The sequence below is a fragment of the Sorghum bicolor genome, chromosome 2 (genome assembly GCF_000003195.3).
Source record: "Sorghum bicolor cultivar BTx623 chromosome 2, Sorghum_bicolor_NCBIv3, whole genome shotgun sequence".
NCBI lineage: Eukaryota > Viridiplantae > Streptophyta > Magnoliopsida > Poales > Poaceae > Sorghum > Sorghum bicolor.
The window spans coordinates 68,858,763-68,878,405 of NC_012871.2; the positions used below are offsets into that span (position 1 = coordinate 68,858,763).

Below are 19,643 nucleotides of genomic sequence, written 5' to 3' on the forward strand. Positions count from 1 at the left end.
TATTATTTTTTATTTTATTTTTTATTTACTATCATTAATTAGTTTTATTTATTCTTTTTTATTTTTTTTGTCTTTATGTTTTTATAGATTTTTTATTTTTCTACTTTATGTTACTAAATTATTTTTTATATTTACATTTTTTTTTCTATATTTCATGAGATGTGATGTAAAATGATGTTTTTTGCAACGTTCATGTGGTATACAATACCATGTTCTTTGATGTTTTTTATGATGTTTATGTAGTATATGTAATGTTCTATGATTTTTTATGATGTTCATGTGTTATACATGTAATGTTCTATGATATTTTTCTTATGTTCGTGTGGTATTTCTGTGATGTTCTACGTTTTTTTTGTGATGTTCGTGTAATATATATCTGATAATGCAATATTCTATATTGTATTTGGCGATGTTCTATATTGCATTTGGTGATGTTCGATGGTTCATTTAGTGATGTTCACTTAGTATATATGATGATGTACATAGTGATATTCACGTAATATATATGTGATGTTCTATAGTGTATTTAATGGTGTTCTATATTGTATTTAGTGATGTTCTATGATGTATTTAGCGATGTTCATGTTAATGTTCGACAGTGTATTTAGTGACGTTCGTTTAGTATGCATGTGATGTTTTTTTATATATTTGGTGATGTTCAGATAATATATATATGATGTTCTATAATGTATTTAGTAATGTTCTATGGTGTATTTAGTGATGTTCACTTAGTATACATGTGGTGTTCTATGATGTACCGAGTGATGTTCATGTAGTGTATTTGTGATGTTCTATAATATATTTAGTGATGTTCCGTAATGTATTTAGTTATGTTCACTTAACATACATGTGATGTCTGCCTTTTATTTTTTTCCATATTTCATTGTATATAGTATACACATGATGAATGAGATACTGTATGATTATCTTTAAGTATTTTTACAACATATTATGTAGTATTCATACAACATGTTATGTAGTATTTTCCCATGTTCCATTAGTTATATTATACACATGATGTTCTACTTGTGTAATATTTTTTTACTATATAATTCTATATTTTTTTATTTATTTATCGGTATTATAATACAAATCATTTAAGTGTGTAAGTTTTCATATAAAATATTGTTTTATAATTAAATTTGGATACTTGATTTGCTAACTATAACATTTTAAAGGTTATAGAACTATTCATATACGGTGATGTCAACAATTTTGTTTGTTGGTGTAAAAAGAAGTACATGACTCACTACACCTCTCAGCTAGTGCTGTCAGGCTCCATTTAGTTTCCCACCCAAAAATATTTTTATCCATCCCATCGAATCTTTGGACACATGCATGGAATATTAAATATAGATAAAAAATAAACTAATTACACAGTTTGATTCAAAACCGCGAGACGAATTTTTTAAGCCTAGTTAGTTCATGATTAGCCTTAAGTGCTACAGTAACCTACATGTGCTAATGACATATTAATTATATTTAATAGATTTGTCTTGCCGTTTCCTGACGAGCTATGTAATTTGTTTTTTATTAGTTTTAAAAAACCCCTCCCGACATCCTTCCGACATATTCGCATTTTCATCTCCAATCTAAACAGGACCTCAGCCCTTGAATCCTGTGCGCGCTCTACTTGTGTGGGCACCGGAAAGCCACGTGAAAATAACACGGAAATATATATGTGATATTATATGATTTATTTAGTAATATTTATATAATATATATGTGATGTTATGTAATATTTTAAGTGTTGTTCTATAGTGTATTTAGTGATGTTCACTCAGTATACATGTGATGTTATATAGTGTATTTTAGTATGTCTGAAAAGTATACATGAGATGCTCTTTTTAATTTTTTTCTCTATTATATATTTTTATTTTTTCCTCACACATTGCTCTAAATTTTATTTGTTTTTATTTATTTATTATTTTTATGTATATTATAATTATAATACCAATACGGTTCTTAGAAAATTTTATTATGAAGATGGAACATTATTTTTTAAACCTTAAACATCGTCTAAGCTCAAAACAAAACTGTTCTATCTTTATATGATAATTATTCGTTATTAAAATTTTATCTAAATATATCAATGTGGGATCTTGTTTTGAATGATTTATTACAAGAAATCAAATGGTGTAATCAGAATTTAATTTGGATATTTTGTTTAGGAGTTATGACTTTTTTCATTAAAAGCATGCGTTGTAGCTAACATGGATATGCTGTTGCACTATCTCCTCGCACCAGCTACAGCTACGCATGGTAAAGCCATGAGCCAAATTTAATTAGTATGGATGAGAATAAATACGTACCAGCACCGGCCATAGAAAAAGTACATTAAAGGTCTAATTTGGAAACAGTCTAAGAACGACGTACGCTGCAGAGGTAAATGTAATTTTCGGCACTAAAACCAGCGGAAACCATCAGACGAGAAATTATCGGACTCTAAGAGCCCCCTAATTTTCGGATACTCTTCGTTTAATATTTTTGTTTGAGGATTTGTACCATAGAATGTTAGGATTTTTGGATATCATGTACCATGGCTGTGCTTAGTTGGCGAACTAAAAAATTTCATGACACTGTAGCACTTTTGTTTGTTTGTGGTAATTATTGTTCAATCATGTACTAACTAAACTCAAAAGATTTGTCTCGTAAATTTCGACCAAACTGTGCAATTAGTTTTTATTTTTATCTATATTTAATACTCTATGCATGCGTCTAAAGATTCGATGTAATGAGGAATCTTGAAAAATTTTGGATTTTAGGTGGAAGTAAACATAGCCCATGTAACAAATGATATTTTTTTAGTGACATTTGAATTAGCATATAATATTTCTCTTCATTTAATGTTCATACTAAATATGAATTGATGTCCGTTTAATATTATTATCAACTAATTCATTCAATAGCAGTCATTTAGAAAATATATAGCTCGCTCAAAAGAAACAGTCCGAAAAAACAGTCAAAAGAGTCCGGCCCAACAAACAGTCCACGGTACCATTGGATATCGTACACGCGGAAGAAAACGAATCGTCGTGCTCTGTTAGCTAGCAGTTTTATTAAATCACGGCGCGGGAATTGGGGCGGGAGTCTGCCTGACGACGCCTTCCATCCGAACGGCCGGACCCGACGAGCCCCCCGAAGCGGGTTCGGGCGTTCGGCCTTCCCCAGCAAGTTCCCGCCAATTCGCTTCCCCACGGCCGAAACCTCCTAATACTCCTGCAACAAATCCCCACCCCAAATCCCCCAAATCACCTACTATTCACAGTCGCTAACCACTCCCCCCACCACTTTCCTCACGCGCCGCCGCCTTCGCGCCGCCATGCCGCGCCGAGGTACGAATCCTTCCTCCGCTGAATCGCCGCCTAACCTGAAACCCCTCTCGCTAACCTAACCTCATCCGCCGGAACCCTAACCCTCGTCTCTCACCCTTTGCAGGATCCAGCAGCGGCCGGCGGCGCCGCCGCGACGAGGAGGACGAGGACGACCTCCCCTCTGACGACACCTCCGACGCCGACTTCGTCGTCGACTCTGGGGACGAGGCGGAGGAGGACGACGACGACGGCAGCGACGGGGAGGGGTTCGTGCCCGATGATGATGCCCCGCCCGCGCCCGCGGTGCCCGAGATGGCCATGGCACCGCCGGTGCCCGCGATGGCACCGCCGGTGCCGATCCGGATTAGAAATCAGGCGCCGGGAAGGAGGCGAGGTAAGAAGGCGAGGGACCACGAGCCGCCCCTGCCGTGGGAAGAGTGGGAGGTGGCCAACGAGAGTTGGCTCGACGCGCTTGACGCGGCCGAAGGGGACCGGGACGGGGACGGCGAGGCCACCGAAGCCGCACCGGCGGCCGTGCCGACCGCGGACCCGGCCCCGGAGGTGGTGCTCTCGCTGCTGCGCTTCCAGAAGGAGTGGCTCGCGTGGGCGCTCGCGCAGGAGGCGTCCGTCTCGCGCGGCGGTATTCTCGCCGACGAGATGGGGATGGGGAAGACCATCCAGGCTATCTCGCTCGTCGTGACTGCGCGCCGACTCCGCCCCCCGGACAACCACGCGGCCTCCTCGTCCACCTCCTCGGTGGGCCGCCCGAAGGTCGGGTGCACGCTGGTGGTCTGCCCGGTGGTGGCCGTCATCCAGTGGACCGAGGAGATCGAGCGGCACACTGAAAGTGGCAGCGTGCGCGTGCTCATCTACCATGGTGCCAAGCGTGGTGCTCAGAAGTTGGATTTCAACAGCTATGACTTTGTTATCACCACCTACTCCACCATCGAGGTGGACTACCGGAAGCACATCATGCCACCCAAGATTCGGTGTCAATACTGCAGTAGATTGTTTTACCCCAACAAGATGAAGGTGCACTTGAAGTATCACTGTGGGCCTAATGCTATACGCACGGAAGCTCAGGCTAAGCAGCAGAGCAAGAAGCGGGACAGCAGCAAGGGAAAGGTGAGGAGGAATAGAAGGGTTCATAAGAAGGGTGATGAGTCGAATATGGATTCTCAAGAATTGCCTGATGAATCGGGCAGCCAGTCGAGGGGCCAATCTCCTCTGCATTCTGTGCGGTGGGAGCGTATTATCCTGGATGAGGTGATTTATGTGCCTTTCATGCTGCATTTTGATGTTTCTATGTGATAAAGTTTATCATTGCAATTAGAAAACTACTCACGAAAGGATCAAATAAAGAAACGGTATTCTGGAATGATTGTTTTTAACTGTTTCTTTGATTTATTCATTGCAATAAGGGTTGTTGATTAGTTGATTTAATATCAGTTATCTATCCAGCTATAGAATTTTAAGCTGGCTTTATACTTTTAAGGAAAACACAATGGTAGTCTCCACAAAAATTTGATATCATAGATCAGGTCAGAAAATGCCATCTCCACTGCATTCACAAGCTATCTTCATTCTTCAACTTATTATTTGTATTATTAGGGGTTTCTGCTGCTTTGGCAATACACTAAGGAGTTATTGTTCAACTGCAATCGTTGCAAGCATATTGTAGGGCGTGCTTGGATCCCTTTCTAGCATCTTGCCTAGCCTGCAAGTTGGAGAAGTAGGGCATGTTTAGATTTTATTTGCTTCGGCGAGCCAATCCGGCTCTGCTGCGCTGACCTTCCCAGGCCAGGCCATGTTCAGCATTTGCATATGAATGGTTGGTGCACCATGTAGATAGTGCAGATGAAGAAAATTTAGCAGACATTTATGCAACTGTATGTTGTGTAGTGCATCTGGTGTTATTGAACATCCTTGTTATGCCAACATTTGTCAATACTGAGATGTAGACCAGTAGTCTTGTGTCATACGTAACCATGCAAGGGATATTATCCATAGACTGGTGTCAGGTCTAACCATTAATATTTTTTCAAGCGTTATGTTCTCCCTTGGTATGGTTTAGTAGTTTATGGAGATAATCGGTTAATTCTAGTGGAAGGTGAATATTTAGAAGCGGAGATCCATGTACTCATGTTTTTGTTTAATATGGATACGATCTTAGGAACTTTTAACAATTAACACAAATAGTTATACGTGGGAAACATACTGTGGTAACTCCAGCAACTCGTAATACAGTGATGTTTTTGGATGTGTGCATCAATATTCTGGACTTAACAATTAGACATCTCAAGATCCTAATGCTTAATGAATTACTCTTTCTTTCTTTTTTGTGCAGGCCCACTTCATAAAAGATAGACGATCTAATACTGCACGGGCTGTTTTTGAATTGGAGTCAGAATACAAGTGGGCTCTGAGTGGGACACCTTTGCAGAACCGTGTTGGAGAACTTTACTCGCTTGTCTGTAACTGATACCTGAATAAACAAATATAATGCCTTCTAGATTATGAATTCTTACATGCTGTTTTCTCAGATTCGGTTCTTGCAAATCTTCCCCTACTCGAACTATTTCTGCAAGGACTGCAGCTGTGAGATACTAGATACCAGGTAAGGTGTGCAATGTCCTACTGAAACTCTTTCTGGTGAAGCTAACATCCATTCAATTATTTACCTTCGAAAAGACAAGTATATTTTTCACCTTAAGTAAACATGATTTGGCAGTAATATACAAGTTACAATAATCAAATAGTGTAGGAAGGAAGCACAAAACAAATGTTATTCTCTTGCAATTATCACATAGGCTATGAGCTCGCACCGTTCCATCATATCTTTATTTGTTCCTTTAGACTGAGGACTTGACCAGTGTACCTCCATTCTCCTGCAGTATGAAGAAACAATGCGACTGTGGTCACTCATCTGTTAGGCACTTTTGCTGGTGGAATAAGGTGGGGTACAGGGTCTGGTTGTGTGACTACAGTTTTGCACACTTTTTATTTGTCATGACAGTCTGCTGACAGAAAGCCATTATTTGATAGTACATATCAACGCCAATACAGTATGGATCAACAACTTTTGAAGGCAAAAGAGCCATGACTCTTCTGAAGGAAAAAGTTCTGAAGGGCATAGTGTTAAGGCGCACAAAAAAAGGCCGAGCGGCAGATCTTGCTCTTCCACCAAAGATTGTGAGTGTGCAATTACTCACGTCTTCATGTGTGTAACATGAAGGGTGCAAACACAATATTGCAATACCTTTTCCCCCCCTCATTTGCATACATTTTCAAGCAGTTAATTTTTACATGATAGGTGACATTGAGGCGGGACTCTTTTGATAAAAATGAAATGGAATTTTATGAAGCTTTGTATACGCAAAGTGTCACACAATTTGATGCGTAAGTTCTCTTTTCCTACTTTTGCATATGGAGTTACAGACTAGTCAGAAGATTTCTGTGGTGTAGTGACGATGCTCCTAAAAAAGTTAGATATTCAATTTCATCTAAGCCATGAACCCACTTTTCTAGCTACTATGTTCCGGCAGTTGGTATCAGTGTTCCATCGTTGCAAACAACTAATGTCCCAGTGACCTCTTCCCACCTTTTCATAACCCATGGCAACATCACCATTCACTAGGATTATGTTTATGTCCTAGCAGAAGCAAGTATTATAGAAAATTCTTGTTAATTAATGTTTTTTCCATTCGAAGTGGAGCATTTTTTTTGGTCTTCAGCTGATGGCATTTGTTAAGTTGTTCTTTTCCTCCACTTGCTTTTCCGTGCCATACTCAGAGATTTTTACCTTTGCGCCTTTTTATCTTCAGATATGTAGTTGCTGGAACACTGATGAATAACTTTGCTCATATCTTCGATCTCCTCACAAGGTTGAGACAGGTGAGCTATATAACATATTTTTATGGATGCGCAAATCTCCGTAGGCTCAGAATACCCTATGTCCATCCGCCACATTAATGTAGATGTGGGGACAGGAGCATCCATTTGTTCATAACTCATAGAATACACCTGCAACTAATTTTCTTAGGGAATGTAATAGTTTGCTTGTCCTGACAAAACTGTAGGCTGTTGATCATCCTTATCTTGTAGCATATTCTAAGACAGCAGAACATCCTGAAGGAATGAAGAATGAAGGAAATGACACCATGGAAAGCCAGTGTGGTATATGTCATAATTTGGCTGAAGATGTTGTGGTTAGTAATTTGTGCCTCCAAAAATAATTGAGAACAATTAGTAAAGCCTTCATGATGCTTATTCTTGTCTTCCACTGATCACAAGGTGGCTTAGTCTTTCGCTGATTGATTTTATTTTATTTTTGGCCAAGGTTACCTCTTGTGATCATGCTTTCTGCAAGACTTGTTTGATAGACTACTCTGCAGCTTTGGGGAATGTTTCATGTCCGTCCTGTTCAATACCTCTCACTGTGGACTTAACAGCACAAAATTCAGCTGGAAAAGTAACTCAAAGTGTCAAGGGTCGCAAATGCTCAGGAATATTGAGCAGACTACCAAGCCTTGTGGATTTTAAGACTAGTACAAAAATTGATGCCTTGGTAAGCCAGACTGTTGCTATAGTATCTTATTGTACTTCTTTATGCCTAATTGTATTATGGTGCCATGTTTTTTACGCACAGATTCAATGAACAAAACCAAATGCAGTTATATTTAGGCATAGTGAAAGCTGGAGCTATCTGAATATTTGTCTACATGTTCAATATGGAGCCCAGCAAACCTAATGGAGATTGCAAAGCGCAAGTACACATGATTTCACACATTTGTGACAGTATTTCAACGAAGGGACTAGTCCCACAACATGTATCAGTTGTATATTTATGTTTCTTGGGAGTTTAGTCTATACAGCACATTTTGGCTACATATACAACTCACTACAGACCTGGAAGCCTATATGCTACATTTTGTCCTAACGCCATGGAACTCTAAAAGTCATGGCTGAAATATTACTGTTCGCTGATTTATTGTGAGAGAAAAACACTGCAGGCTGGCAGAAAACGTACGGCTTATAAGACAATCGAACAGTGTATCAACTTATGAGTATTACACCAATAGTGGCTGTGATCGGTTTACTTATCCCTGATCCTTTCTCCTTATTTTGCAGAGAGAGGAGATAAGAAACATGATTGAGCACGATGGTTCTGCCAAAGGGATTGTCTTCAGCCAGTTTACATCATTCTTGGATTTGATTCAGTTTTCCCTGGAGAAGGTAAGCATCAATAGTTTCTTTTTCTCAGTGCGTCCTTGCCTGTTGTGAGTTCAACCAATTTACGATGATTTGGCAGTCTGGCATCAAGTGTGTCCAGCTGAATGGAGCCATGAACATTACTGAGAAAGGAAGAGCCATAGACACCTTCACCCGTGATCCAGACTGCAGGATCTTCCTGATGAGCCTGAAAGCTGGCGGAGTCGCTCTGAATCTTACTGTAGCATCTCATGTGAGCTTAGCCAATCTTCTTTTACCTTTACACAGCAATAATTTCTTTAAACTTGCAGTACACTCTACAGGGGAAACAGAGTTTATATTTCTGATAGCAGATCTATACCTTTCTGGATTATAGGTGTTCCTGATGGACCCTTGGTGGAATCCAGCAGTCGAGAGTCAAGCGCAGGATCGTATCCATCGAATCGGACAGTTCAAGCCAATCAAGTTGAGTAGAGCTCGCAATGCTGATTAGTGGAATCATTGGACATATTTTCACTGGTGAAACACATGCCTCCTTTCTAACTACCTTGCTGTTGTGGTTGTGCAGGAGCACTAGGTTTGTGATAGGGGACACGGTTGAAGAGCGCATACTGCAACTGCAAGAGAAGAAGCATCTGGTGTTTGAAGGGTAACAGCTGGACCTCTAACCCAGTAACGCGAACTACTGTTGAGTGTTATTATTGTCCTGTGAGTGCTGATGCTGCCCTGTCCTCTCTCTCTGTCTCTCTCTGCTGCAGCACCGTGGGCGACTCGCCGGATGCCATGTCGAAGCTTACAGAGGAGGACCTCAAGTTTCTTTTCCAGATCTAGATGCTGACAGATATGAACATGAGTATGATAGGACTTTTGGAAGTTGGAGCCCTGACGCCGCCATCAATCTCCAGGACGGGGTCGGCGGTGCGTAGATCGGCTGTTGCCGTGCCTTTTGGATTTGGTATAGATATGCCTTTGCAGTGTTACAATTGGTAGCGACTAGCGAGGCTCCCGTTGGAGTAGGCGAGTAGCCCGTTTTACCCGTTTGGGAAAGAGCATGGTGTTGTTGGCCTGTGTTCCTCTCTGTAGTGTGGGCGTGCTGTTGCCGCATGAGAGGTGCGGTGGTGTACTGGTGTTTCGCTGAGCAGTGAGCACCTGAGGCCCGACGCGTTCAATTTGTTGCAGGCGGGGTCCCGTATCTCATCGGTGGGTAGGGGACTGTAGCAGCGTGGGAAGCGGCAGCGACTGGACCATCATCCCCGTCTGACTATCTGAGGGAATGCCTTGCATTGCAGGGCGCACCGAGCCGTTCGCTCTTGTGGACTTGTGGTGAGACTGCGAGAGCTGCCGATGCACTCCCTAAAAAGTAGTCTGGCTGTTGCGTCCGGTAGGGCGATCTGACGTCTCCGGTACCGGAGAGTGGCCAAAACAGGTGAGGCAGCAGCGATTCGCAGGTGGTGACGCATGCAGTACATTGGGCTCGAGTAGTCGGGTTCGACTCCGAACACTGCAGCTGTGCAGTTCTTCCTGCGACTGGTACCGTCAGACAACGCGTCGCTTCTTGGATCGTACTACAGGCCTCGCGTACATACCCTTTGCCTAGCGCAGGACAGGGTTGCCTTGACTATTGAGCAGTCGAACTGATAAAAGCACGCAGAATAAGAAAGAAAACATCCCCGGGTGGACGAACAACCCTAGTAGACCGATGTCACGTACGGAAACAGTCCAAAACTTTTTCATCTGACGACATGAACGCTCATAAGTGTCCAAACAAGCGCCATATTATTATTGTATATATATCCATGGGCGTGGCCCGTCGGACTATAAACTTGTACCACGGGCGGGCCCACCAAAGCATTCAAGCTCAATTATCGGCGAGTCTTTGTGGCACCAAGGCCAAGCCAGTGCAGTGAACCAGCGACTGGTACAGTAGCTTGCTTGGATATTAGTATTATTATGGATGATTGGATCCGCCGGGCTAATTAACCGCCGCTTGGCAGCGTTTGCGTGAGGGGGAAGGGATCCAGTCATCCAGAGCAGCGGCACGGGCGAAGAGGGGCCACGCCGTGGGGCTGTGCTGTGACTGTGAGGAATTACGATTTGTTTACGGGAACCCGCGGTCTCCGGCCTCTGTTTCCCCATGGCCCTGCACCAGCTACACGTCGCGGTCGCTGCCCTGCACTCTCCACCGCCGCCGTGGCCCGTGCCCGTGCTATGGGAATTCCAGTTTCCGCACTGGAATGGAATCTGACAATTTCCTGAGTTGCTTCGTCGGAACCTGCCGCCACCAAACCATCCTTAACTCCTTCCTATGTCACATTAAAAATATCACTTTTTTATTTTCAGATTTCTTATTTGATTGTTTATCTTATTTAACATTTTTATGTAAATAATAAAATAAATAAATCATTGTTAAAATATTTTTATTGATAAAACAAGTCATAACAAAATAAGTAATATTTATACAAAAAAAATTGAATAAGACGAACGGTAAGCAAGAAGTCTGAAAGTCTAAAACGACACTTTGAATGTGATGGAGAAGTAAATGCCATCCCTAACGTGTAGTGATTTTTCTTAGGTTTGATTTAAGCAATGATAGTGGCAGAATGTAGCAATCTATGGGTCCACTTCAAAACACATAAAAATTCCCCTTCTCTATGTTTTTTCTTTAAGAATGACATGATTCTCGTTAAATCCATGCACTATTCTATAGGATCCCATAATGCATGACCTCACTTGGTTTCTGTTTTAATGTGAGACTCACACCTTAATTGTAAAAAAAAGACATAGAAAGAGAATTCTTCACCATCCTACCTCGTCTATACCCTAAATCACGATCAATTTGTCATCTCGGTGCACAAACCGGTCGAGCATCACAATGTGATAGTAGGAAGAATTGGTAAGTTGCACTGCTCTAAGCGAGGACAGTGTGCGAGGGCTCATCGGAACAATTTCTTTCAACAATGTTGCATCCTCTTGTTCTCGCGCGTGCTGGAGCGCTATTAACTTCCACAACGCTTGTATCACCGCCTGTTTCTTCACTACATCAGCAATTTTTGTGATTACTATTTGATATAAGATCGGTGCCTAAGCTTGAGACCCGCCCACAATTAGGATTACCTAGGTGTAAATTAGAAGGTATATTCTTAAGAAAACAAGTAGTTCATCCCAGAACTTGAACTAGAGAGGAGGAGAGGGGGGATATAAGTGGTTGACCATAGGGGGTGGAGGAAAAGGTGGCCATGGCGACGGTGTCTGGTGATGACGGCGTCCTAGCGATGAAGTCCAGCGAGTGGTGGTGTCCTGGCAGCGGCGAATGTGGTGGCGCTTCTTGTGACTCATGGCGCTCCCTAGAGATCAGATTAGAGTTGTAGGTGGGGGCATAGCGGTGTGGGTGAGCCTCTTGTTACGAGCCCTGGCCCTCAGCTCCTTTATATAGTGTTGCGCGACGGAAGCCCACTAACCATGAATTGATTGAGCGCCCCGGATCAAGGCTCAGGATCAAGATCCAACTCGGTTGTCGGAGGAGATCAACCTGACAAAAACTTACTATCATTGAGACCCAAGCTGCAATGCTTGAGGGCGACCTCACGTGTGGGGCCACATCGTATATCAATCTCAGGGTGAGTGGAATTCCTACACTCTTGATGCCCTAGTAGAGATGCCTCGCCACCCATATGCCACGTCAGCCCTTCGATTCCAGTACGCACCAAGCATCAGCATTTCCCTTTCCCGGCCGTGGGGCCCAGCCTACGGCATCCATGATCCATGCATGCAGGTAGGTGGTGGGAGCGCACTTGGATTGCAGCTGGAGGCAGAGGGAGGATTGGATGGTGGTACGTTGCGATCCGCTGACAAGCTAGTAAGCGACCACGATTATTCACGCACGCACACGGTACACAAAGGCCAAAGCCAAGCCGAAAATTCTCGCTGTGTCGTGACAGTATCAGTAATCTCCCTCCCCTCGTCGGCGATTAAAACGGGCAGCAGTACGCGTGGGCGGCCGTCCTTTTCTGCCGAGTTTTAGCTAGCGCGTCTTGCATTGGTCCTCCTCCGGCCAGCTCCAGCGCGATTGTTCTCTTCTGTGTTCTGGTGGTTGGTTCTCCTGCTCTTCTGTTCCGGCCGGCCGCATGCAGGTGCGTCTGCGTCTCGTCAGTCGCCTCGCCACGCCACGCCGGCGCTTTCCCGAAAAGGACCCTGGCAGATCTCCGAGCCTTCTCTTCTATCTACCTTCCGGATTCGGAAAGTTTCGGATCTGATTGCAGCAAAAACAACAGCCTACCCGCCTAGTCAACCACCACCCACGGTCCCACAGCTAGTGCGGTACTGCCAGTGCACGATACTACTATACTATGTCTCCGTCATTTTTTTTAAATTTCAATATACTCTAGATATGTCTATAGATATGTACGGATCATTTTTTTTTAACTTTAAGTAAGTTTATAAAAAATATATGTAATATTTATATCTCTAAATAAATTTATTATAAAAATATATTCAACGATCTATCTAATATTATTAATTATCTAATAATATTAAATATGTGTTATAAATATTAGCAATTTTTTTAGATACATTGGGCAAAATTAAAAATGTTTGACTTCTCAGAAAACGAGAATGATATCTATTTTAGGACAAAGGGAGTCTGTCTCTATCAAATTTTAAATTATTTCATGATGTTTGTTTAACCTTATGAACTAGAATCAGTTATACTTTTTCTATAAAAAATAGTATTTTTCTCTTATAACAAATTAACACCAGCATGGACCGCTCTAACATCCACGCCACGCGCAAACGAGCCCCAAAGGTTCACGTTCGTGTTCATGATTTTTTAAGTAGATGTGATCTGAAAAGAAAAAACCGCCTCCGTCCGCGGCTTGGGCCTTGTTTAGTTCAAAAAATTTCAGATGCTTCGCCATATTGAATCTGACGGTGTAAATATACATGAAACATTAAATATATAGATAAAAATAATAACTAATTATACAGTTTGTATGTAATTTACGAGGTAAATCTTTGAACCTACTCCCTCCGTCCTCAAATACTGCTATTTCTAGCAGATTTCAGACAGATTAGTGTGGCAAACAAAAGACCATTCTACCCTCAATTAATTTGGGATCCACCATTTAATCATGCACGTTAAGCCATGGTTCTCTGGTTCCAACGAGCTGCATTTAATGCCAACTAAATAGACTCAAACAATTACCATACGCCAAAGTACTACTCCCTAAAAAAATTAAATGGGCTGGTGGACTACGGAAGTTCCGAGGAGAATTAAATAGACTGGTGGACTGAGTGTGCTAGTAGAAATAGCAATATTTATGGACAAAATTTTCTCCTAGAAATAGCAATATTTATGGACAGAGAGAGTAGTTAGTCTATAATTAAATAATATTTATTAAATATAAATAAAAGTGTTACCGTGTTTATTTTATAAAAAATTTTAGAACTAAAAGAGACATTGGTTTGCCCACCAAAGCACTCGCTCGGACAAAGAGAGATTGTGCGCCCGTGGCCGCGGCCTGTTGTTGCGAGACGAGACGATCCAGATCTTAGTAGCCGGGTACGGGAACATTATGGAACATCGTTCCTAAATGCGGTGGAACACGAATCATATATAGGAGCAATCATAGGAACGTCAGTCCCAAGCGACTATGGAACTTCGTGGTGTGTGTGCATACTGCGCCGTGCCCGTCCGTGAGTGGTCGGCGAAAAATCTAGATGATGATCGACTCATTGGCCTAGACCTGCAATGAGCCTTAAGGTTGGAGTTGGACAGCCCTAAATAAAACAAAAATACAATAGTAAATTATATCACGCTAGGAATCGAACTCATTTGGTTCAAAACAACACGTAAAACTATCTGAGCCAACCATTACGTTCCAAACACGTTCCTTTAGAAAGTGGAACGCGTTCCGCAACTTAAAGGAACGAGACGAAGCTATATATCCCTACGTTCCATAGTTTATGAAAATGTCGTACCGCGTACCACGTTTCCGTACCACGTACTCTATGTTCCGAAAACTTGGCTCCTAAGATACCAGTAGCACCCACAAACCCATTTGCCCATCCCGACAGGCGACGCGTGGGCCCCACCAGAGGACACACGGCGCTAGTCCTGGGCCCCTCTGGCCATACCTCCGCTGCTGACTGCTCTGCGCGAAAAATAACCTCTAGCAGTACCAGTATTGTACTGCTGCGACCTGCGAGGATAGATCTAAGCCTTATTTACTTCCGCCTAAAAACATAAAATTTTTCAAAAATCTTCGTCACATCTTTTAAATATATTTATAGAGTATTAAATATATACGAAAATAAAAACTAATTATACAGTTTGGTTGGAATTTTTTAGACGAATCTTTCAAGTCTAGTTAATCTATAGTTAGACAATAATTACTACAAACAAACGGACATGGTACAGTGTCGTGGAAATTTTCCAGCGGCGGCGATGGAGCCAGTGATTACCCTCCGACGGCTGCACGCTGCAGGGAGTTTGTTCCATTTTTTAGATTTTAATGCTGTACAGTTTTTTTATTTATATTGGATAAACATTGTTTAATTATAGATTAACTAAGTTTAAAAAATTTGTCTCACAATTTACAAATAAACTGTGTAATTAATAATTTTATTATTTATATTAAATGTTTTATACATGTAACGTAAGATTTGATGTGATGTGAAATCAGGTAAATTTTTAGATTTTTAAGTGCATCTAAACAAGATCTTCAATTCTTCGTGTTTCACGCACAGGGAGTCTCGAACGCTAGGTCCAGTTTTTTTAAATGGAGGATGTAAAGTTTTTTATATCACATTGGCTATTACATAAGTGTTTAGATAAGTGTTTAGATAGTAATAGTACATACTCTTAAGTTCTCACCGCGAGACGAATTTATCCATCATTAACACCTTTTATTGTATCACCATATTATCAAATCATGGACTAATTAGACTTAAAAGATTGGCTCGCAAAATAGTCACAATTTATGTGATTAGTTATTTTTTTATATATATTTAATACTCTGTATATGTCTCTAAACATTCAATGGGATAGAGAGTAAACTTTAAGTAGAGGAAGTAACCAAGCCTAACCTGTGTGATAAGTCTGTTCACTTGTTTGAAAAAACATGACTGAAAGTACTGTTTATCGATTTATTGTAAGAAAAAAACACTGCTGAATGGCTAGTAGGGTTAATTGAATATGGTCTTAACGTGATGAATATGAATCCCCTGATTGACCAGTCAGTCACCAAGGGCATGTTGTCCTGCCTTGCTTGCCCTGCAGTTTCAGACCCAGGAGGAGTGGCTGCAGTACTAGACCAGACGAGTCATCAGGAGGGCAACCGACAAGCTGCACATTCTACGGTCATAGTTATTGCTGGGGTCAGATATTACAACCAGCGTGTTTATCTTCAGAATTCAAAAATCAATCAAAAGCAAATGAAACGGCAGCATGCATGTGTGGAATAATCAGTCTTCTTGCCCTCTTGCTTGGCCCACTAAAACCACATTAGTAGTGCTACATTACTTACTTGGAAACAGAGTACAAAACCACGCTATCGATCGAGTCAATCCCAAGTTGCAACTGCATGCAGCTATCCGGAATTTCCTAAAAATTGGGCTGAGAGCTGCTGTTTACTACTTGCCGTTTCTGTACACCAACCGAAGTCTTCGTGTCACGGGATGAGGGGAATAGTTATGTAGCTCACCTGCTGCTGCTGCTAGAGCTGAAAATGACAAAGAGTGGGTCAACAGCAGTGCATTACTCCAAAACAGTGCTCGTGCTTAGATTTATCATAGACACCAAGTCTGTTCGCTTGAATTTAGGCCTTGTTTAGTTCAAAAAAATTTGGAAAACGAGAACTACAATATTTTCGTTTTTATTTGACAAACATTGTCCAATCATAGAGTAACTAGGCTTAAAAGATTCGTCTCGCGATTTACAGACAAACTGTACAATTAGTTTTTGTTTTCATCTATATTTAATGTTTCATGCATGTGCTGCAAGATTCGATATGACAGAGAATCTTAAAAAGTTTTTGGTTTTTTAGGGTAAACTAAGGCCTTGTTTAATTCACCGCAAAACCCAAAAAAGTTTTCAAGATTACTCGTCACATCGAATCTTGCGGCACATGCATGAAGCATTAAATATAGACGAAAGCAAAAACTAATTACACAGTTTGCCTGTAAATCGCGAGACGAATCTTTTGATCCTGGTTAGTCTATGATTGGTCAATTTTTACCACAAACAAACAAAAGTGCTACAGTAGCGAACAATATTTTTCTTTCATAATAAATCAACAAACAGTACTTTTAGTCTTGAATTTTCTGTCAAACGAACAATACTTTAAGTCAATACAAACTTCCACCGGCGTTTTAAATAAACACCTGCGCAAATGTATACTATTATGCAAATGGAGGTGCACATCTTCCTGCCAAAGCATGATGGCGACCCCATCCTAGAACCATGCTTCACACATCTTGTGCCCTTAGCTTTTGCCGCTCCTTTTTCTCTCCAAAGCTTAACCATTCACCTTAATGCTAAACATTGACCCCTTCATTAATTATTTTTCCTAATGAGTGCAATTACGTGTAGCCGCGATTGACATTTGCCACCACCAGTGTCTCGACATTACTCACATGTAACCCGGTGACGGATCCAGAGATTTTCTAGAGCCTAGATGGACATAACATACAACTAAGGCTAGTCTCAATACATAGTTTTAGGGTACAGTTACCAACACTATAAACTAGGTAATTGAGCTACGTAAGTTTCATGAGGATAAAACTCCTCTCTCATCTGATGAAACTCCTTAATTTAATGACCCTACCCAGTCAACATTTTTGTTTATGTAGCACTCTATTTAATGTGCATGACACTCTCATGAAACATGCATTGAGACTAGCCTAAGATCAAGTTTACACAAACACATTAACTACAGTAGAAGCATAAGTAGCTGATAACATGGGTAGTTTTAGAAATAAAATTATTAATGGTAAGTAAGTGCGCGAACAAGCATTAATGTGTAGCTATTTCAATGCAAATCTTCTTTCTACTCCCTCCCGTCCACAAATAAATGCACATCTCGCTTTTAAAGAAGTCAATTTTTTTTAAATTTTGGCTAGAAATATATCAAATAAGATTAATATTTTGTATCTGAAAATAAGTATATTATGAAAGTATATTTTATGTACAATATAATGATACATATTACATACAATAAATATTAGTATATTTTTGAATATATTTAGTCAAAATTAATAAGATTCGACTTCTCGAGAATCGAGATGTGCATTTATTTGTGGACGGATGAAGGAGAAATTCTTGATAGTAAAAACCTTGACATACCGTCCAGTTTAGATAGCATATTTGCACAAAAACAAATAAAAATTGCCGCTCCTTTTGTGCTCGGCGCTGAATACCGACATCATGTGCTCGCTAGTCAACAAAAGATTAGAAAAAAGCAATAGAAAAAAAAATGCAAGGAGGCCATGCGAAATTTACTGATGTAAAGCAAAGCGTGTGCCCCTAGCATGCCATGTGGGAAAGGAGAAACTGGACCCCGGCAAAGACGGGCATGGATTTATTATCGAATAAAAAAAGGTCCAGAAATTGTCGTGCTGTCAGAGAAGATCGAAAGCAGAGCGGAAAAATAAGAGGAGAGAGAAAATATGAAAGCGACCCGGTCTCGCCGCTACGTGGACCTGGCCCATGCACCAAAACCCGAGAGACACCCCTCAGATCTCCTGTCCGGACCTCTTTGGCGGCAAACGGGATACTCAAATACACTCCCCCTCAAATACATGGAAGGAACCAAATTTATGGTACGAAAACAAAAAAAAACTATTTAGGGACGGAGGAAGGAGAAACGTGTCAAGTGAAAAGGGGATGCCACCCATGTTAAAATCAAAGCTAGTTGATGTGTTGTGCAGATTTTACGTTTGATTATTTATAAACACTTTTGGACTAGGCAAAATATTTTCCTTTTTACCAAGACAAAGTACCTCTGCAAGTTTGACAAAGAAAACAATAATGTAAATTGACATTACAAAAAATACCGTGATGAATGAAGAAAAGGACAATCATTCCAACATGAAACCGGGAGCCAACGTTCTCTGGGTTCTAAGTAAGCCTCGACGGAAAACTAAGGTTGTTAGCTCATTTCGGTTTGTGGTTGGCTCCACTCATTGAGCCGAGTCAAGATTTTAGCTCGTTAGCTATAACGAGCTAATTTGAGTAAGCTCACGAGCCAAATGAGCTATAATTTTAAAGAAAGAATCAACATAACTTATATTAATTTTGTATTATTTTATATCTTACACTTTATAAATGATAAAAATATTAGCTCATATGAATATTTTATTCGACTTATAGCTATTGGATATTTCTTATATTATTACTATTTTTAAGTTTTAGATAAATGCAAATATTATATTTTATGTATTTTTTATAACTGGCTCGCGAGCTTAACGAGCCAGCTCGAACTCGTAACAAGCCGACTTTCTAGCTCGTTAAGACAACGAGCTGAGCCGAGGTAACTCGTTATCCTAAGGAGCCAGAACGATCAAAGCCGAACCAAGCCAGCTTGGCTCGTTATCCAACTTTAGTTCTAAGCTTACAAATACATTGAAGATTTAGGTCCTGTTTGTTTTCCCTTACTAAATTTTAGCTAACTAAAATTATTTTAGCTACTCTTGGGTGACTAGTAGGCCTAAACTATTTTAGAATCTATTTAATCAATGTGTTTGAAAATTTAGCTACTAAAGTGACTAAAGTTTAGTTGGTTAAAATTTAGCAAGAGAAACTAAACAAGACCTTAGATGGGCAAAAAGCTTTTGCAAGTCCAAAATGTGAGTGGTCTATGTGGAAAGCTCAATCCTGTAAATCCACTATGTTATCATTACCGGAGAACAAGAAAAATCTACCTAAAGCATTTAAGAGTATATCCATTGTGTAAGTAGTGTATATATATTTTTCATCAAAACCTTTTGCTCTTTAAGATGATTATTATTCAGGCCTTGTCTAGTTCTATTTTTTTTTACAAAATAGAATAACACTTTTGTTTATATTTGACAAATATTGTTCAATCATTGACTAACTAAGCTCAAATGTTTGTATCTCAAATT

General features: G+C 40.6%; 1 protein-coding gene across 2 annotated transcripts; it reads left to right on the forward strand.

Annotated features, from left to right (window-relative positions):
- On the forward strand, positions 3,152 to 9,694 carry LOC8077499 (DNA repair protein RAD16). 2 transcript variants are annotated; one of them, XM_002460716.2, is made up of 15 exons: positions 3,172 to 3,335; positions 3,439 to 4,580; positions 5,662 to 5,784; positions 5,858 to 5,931; positions 6,209 to 6,269; positions 6,360 to 6,506; positions 6,628 to 6,713; positions 7,139 to 7,208; positions 7,394 to 7,522; positions 7,654 to 7,881; positions 8,445 to 8,549; positions 8,626 to 8,778; positions 8,902 to 8,990; positions 9,094 to 9,174; positions 9,284 to 9,694. In XM_002460716.2, exons 1-15 carry the CDS (start codon positions 3,323 to 3,325, stop codon positions 9,354 to 9,356), a joined length of 2,574 nt encoding a protein of 857 aa, XP_002460761.1. In that variant the 5' UTR covers positions 3,172 to 3,322; the 3' UTR covers positions 9,357 to 9,694. The 2 variants fall into 2 exon arrangements, 1 of the variants encoding a protein (XP_002460761.1); XR_002450532.1 differs by lacking the exons at positions 8,626 to 8,778; positions 8,902 to 8,990; positions 9,094 to 9,174; positions 9,284 to 9,694 and adding an exon at positions 7,963 to 8,339 and having other exon boundaries at positions 3,152 to 3,335.

What these genes read in the sequence shown, in the direction of transcription:
- LOC8077499 (XM_002460716.2), top strand. An exon ending in TTCAGTTTTCCCTGGAGAAG is followed by an intron (nt 8,550 to 8,625) that starts GTAAGCATCAAT and finishes ATGATTTGGCAG; the next exon opens with TCTGGCATCAAGTGTGTCCA. An exon ending in GGACAGTTCAAGCCAATCAA is followed by an intron (nt 8,991 to 9,093) that starts GTTGAGTAGAGC and finishes GTGGTTGTGCAG; the next exon opens with GAGCACTAGGTTTGTGATAG.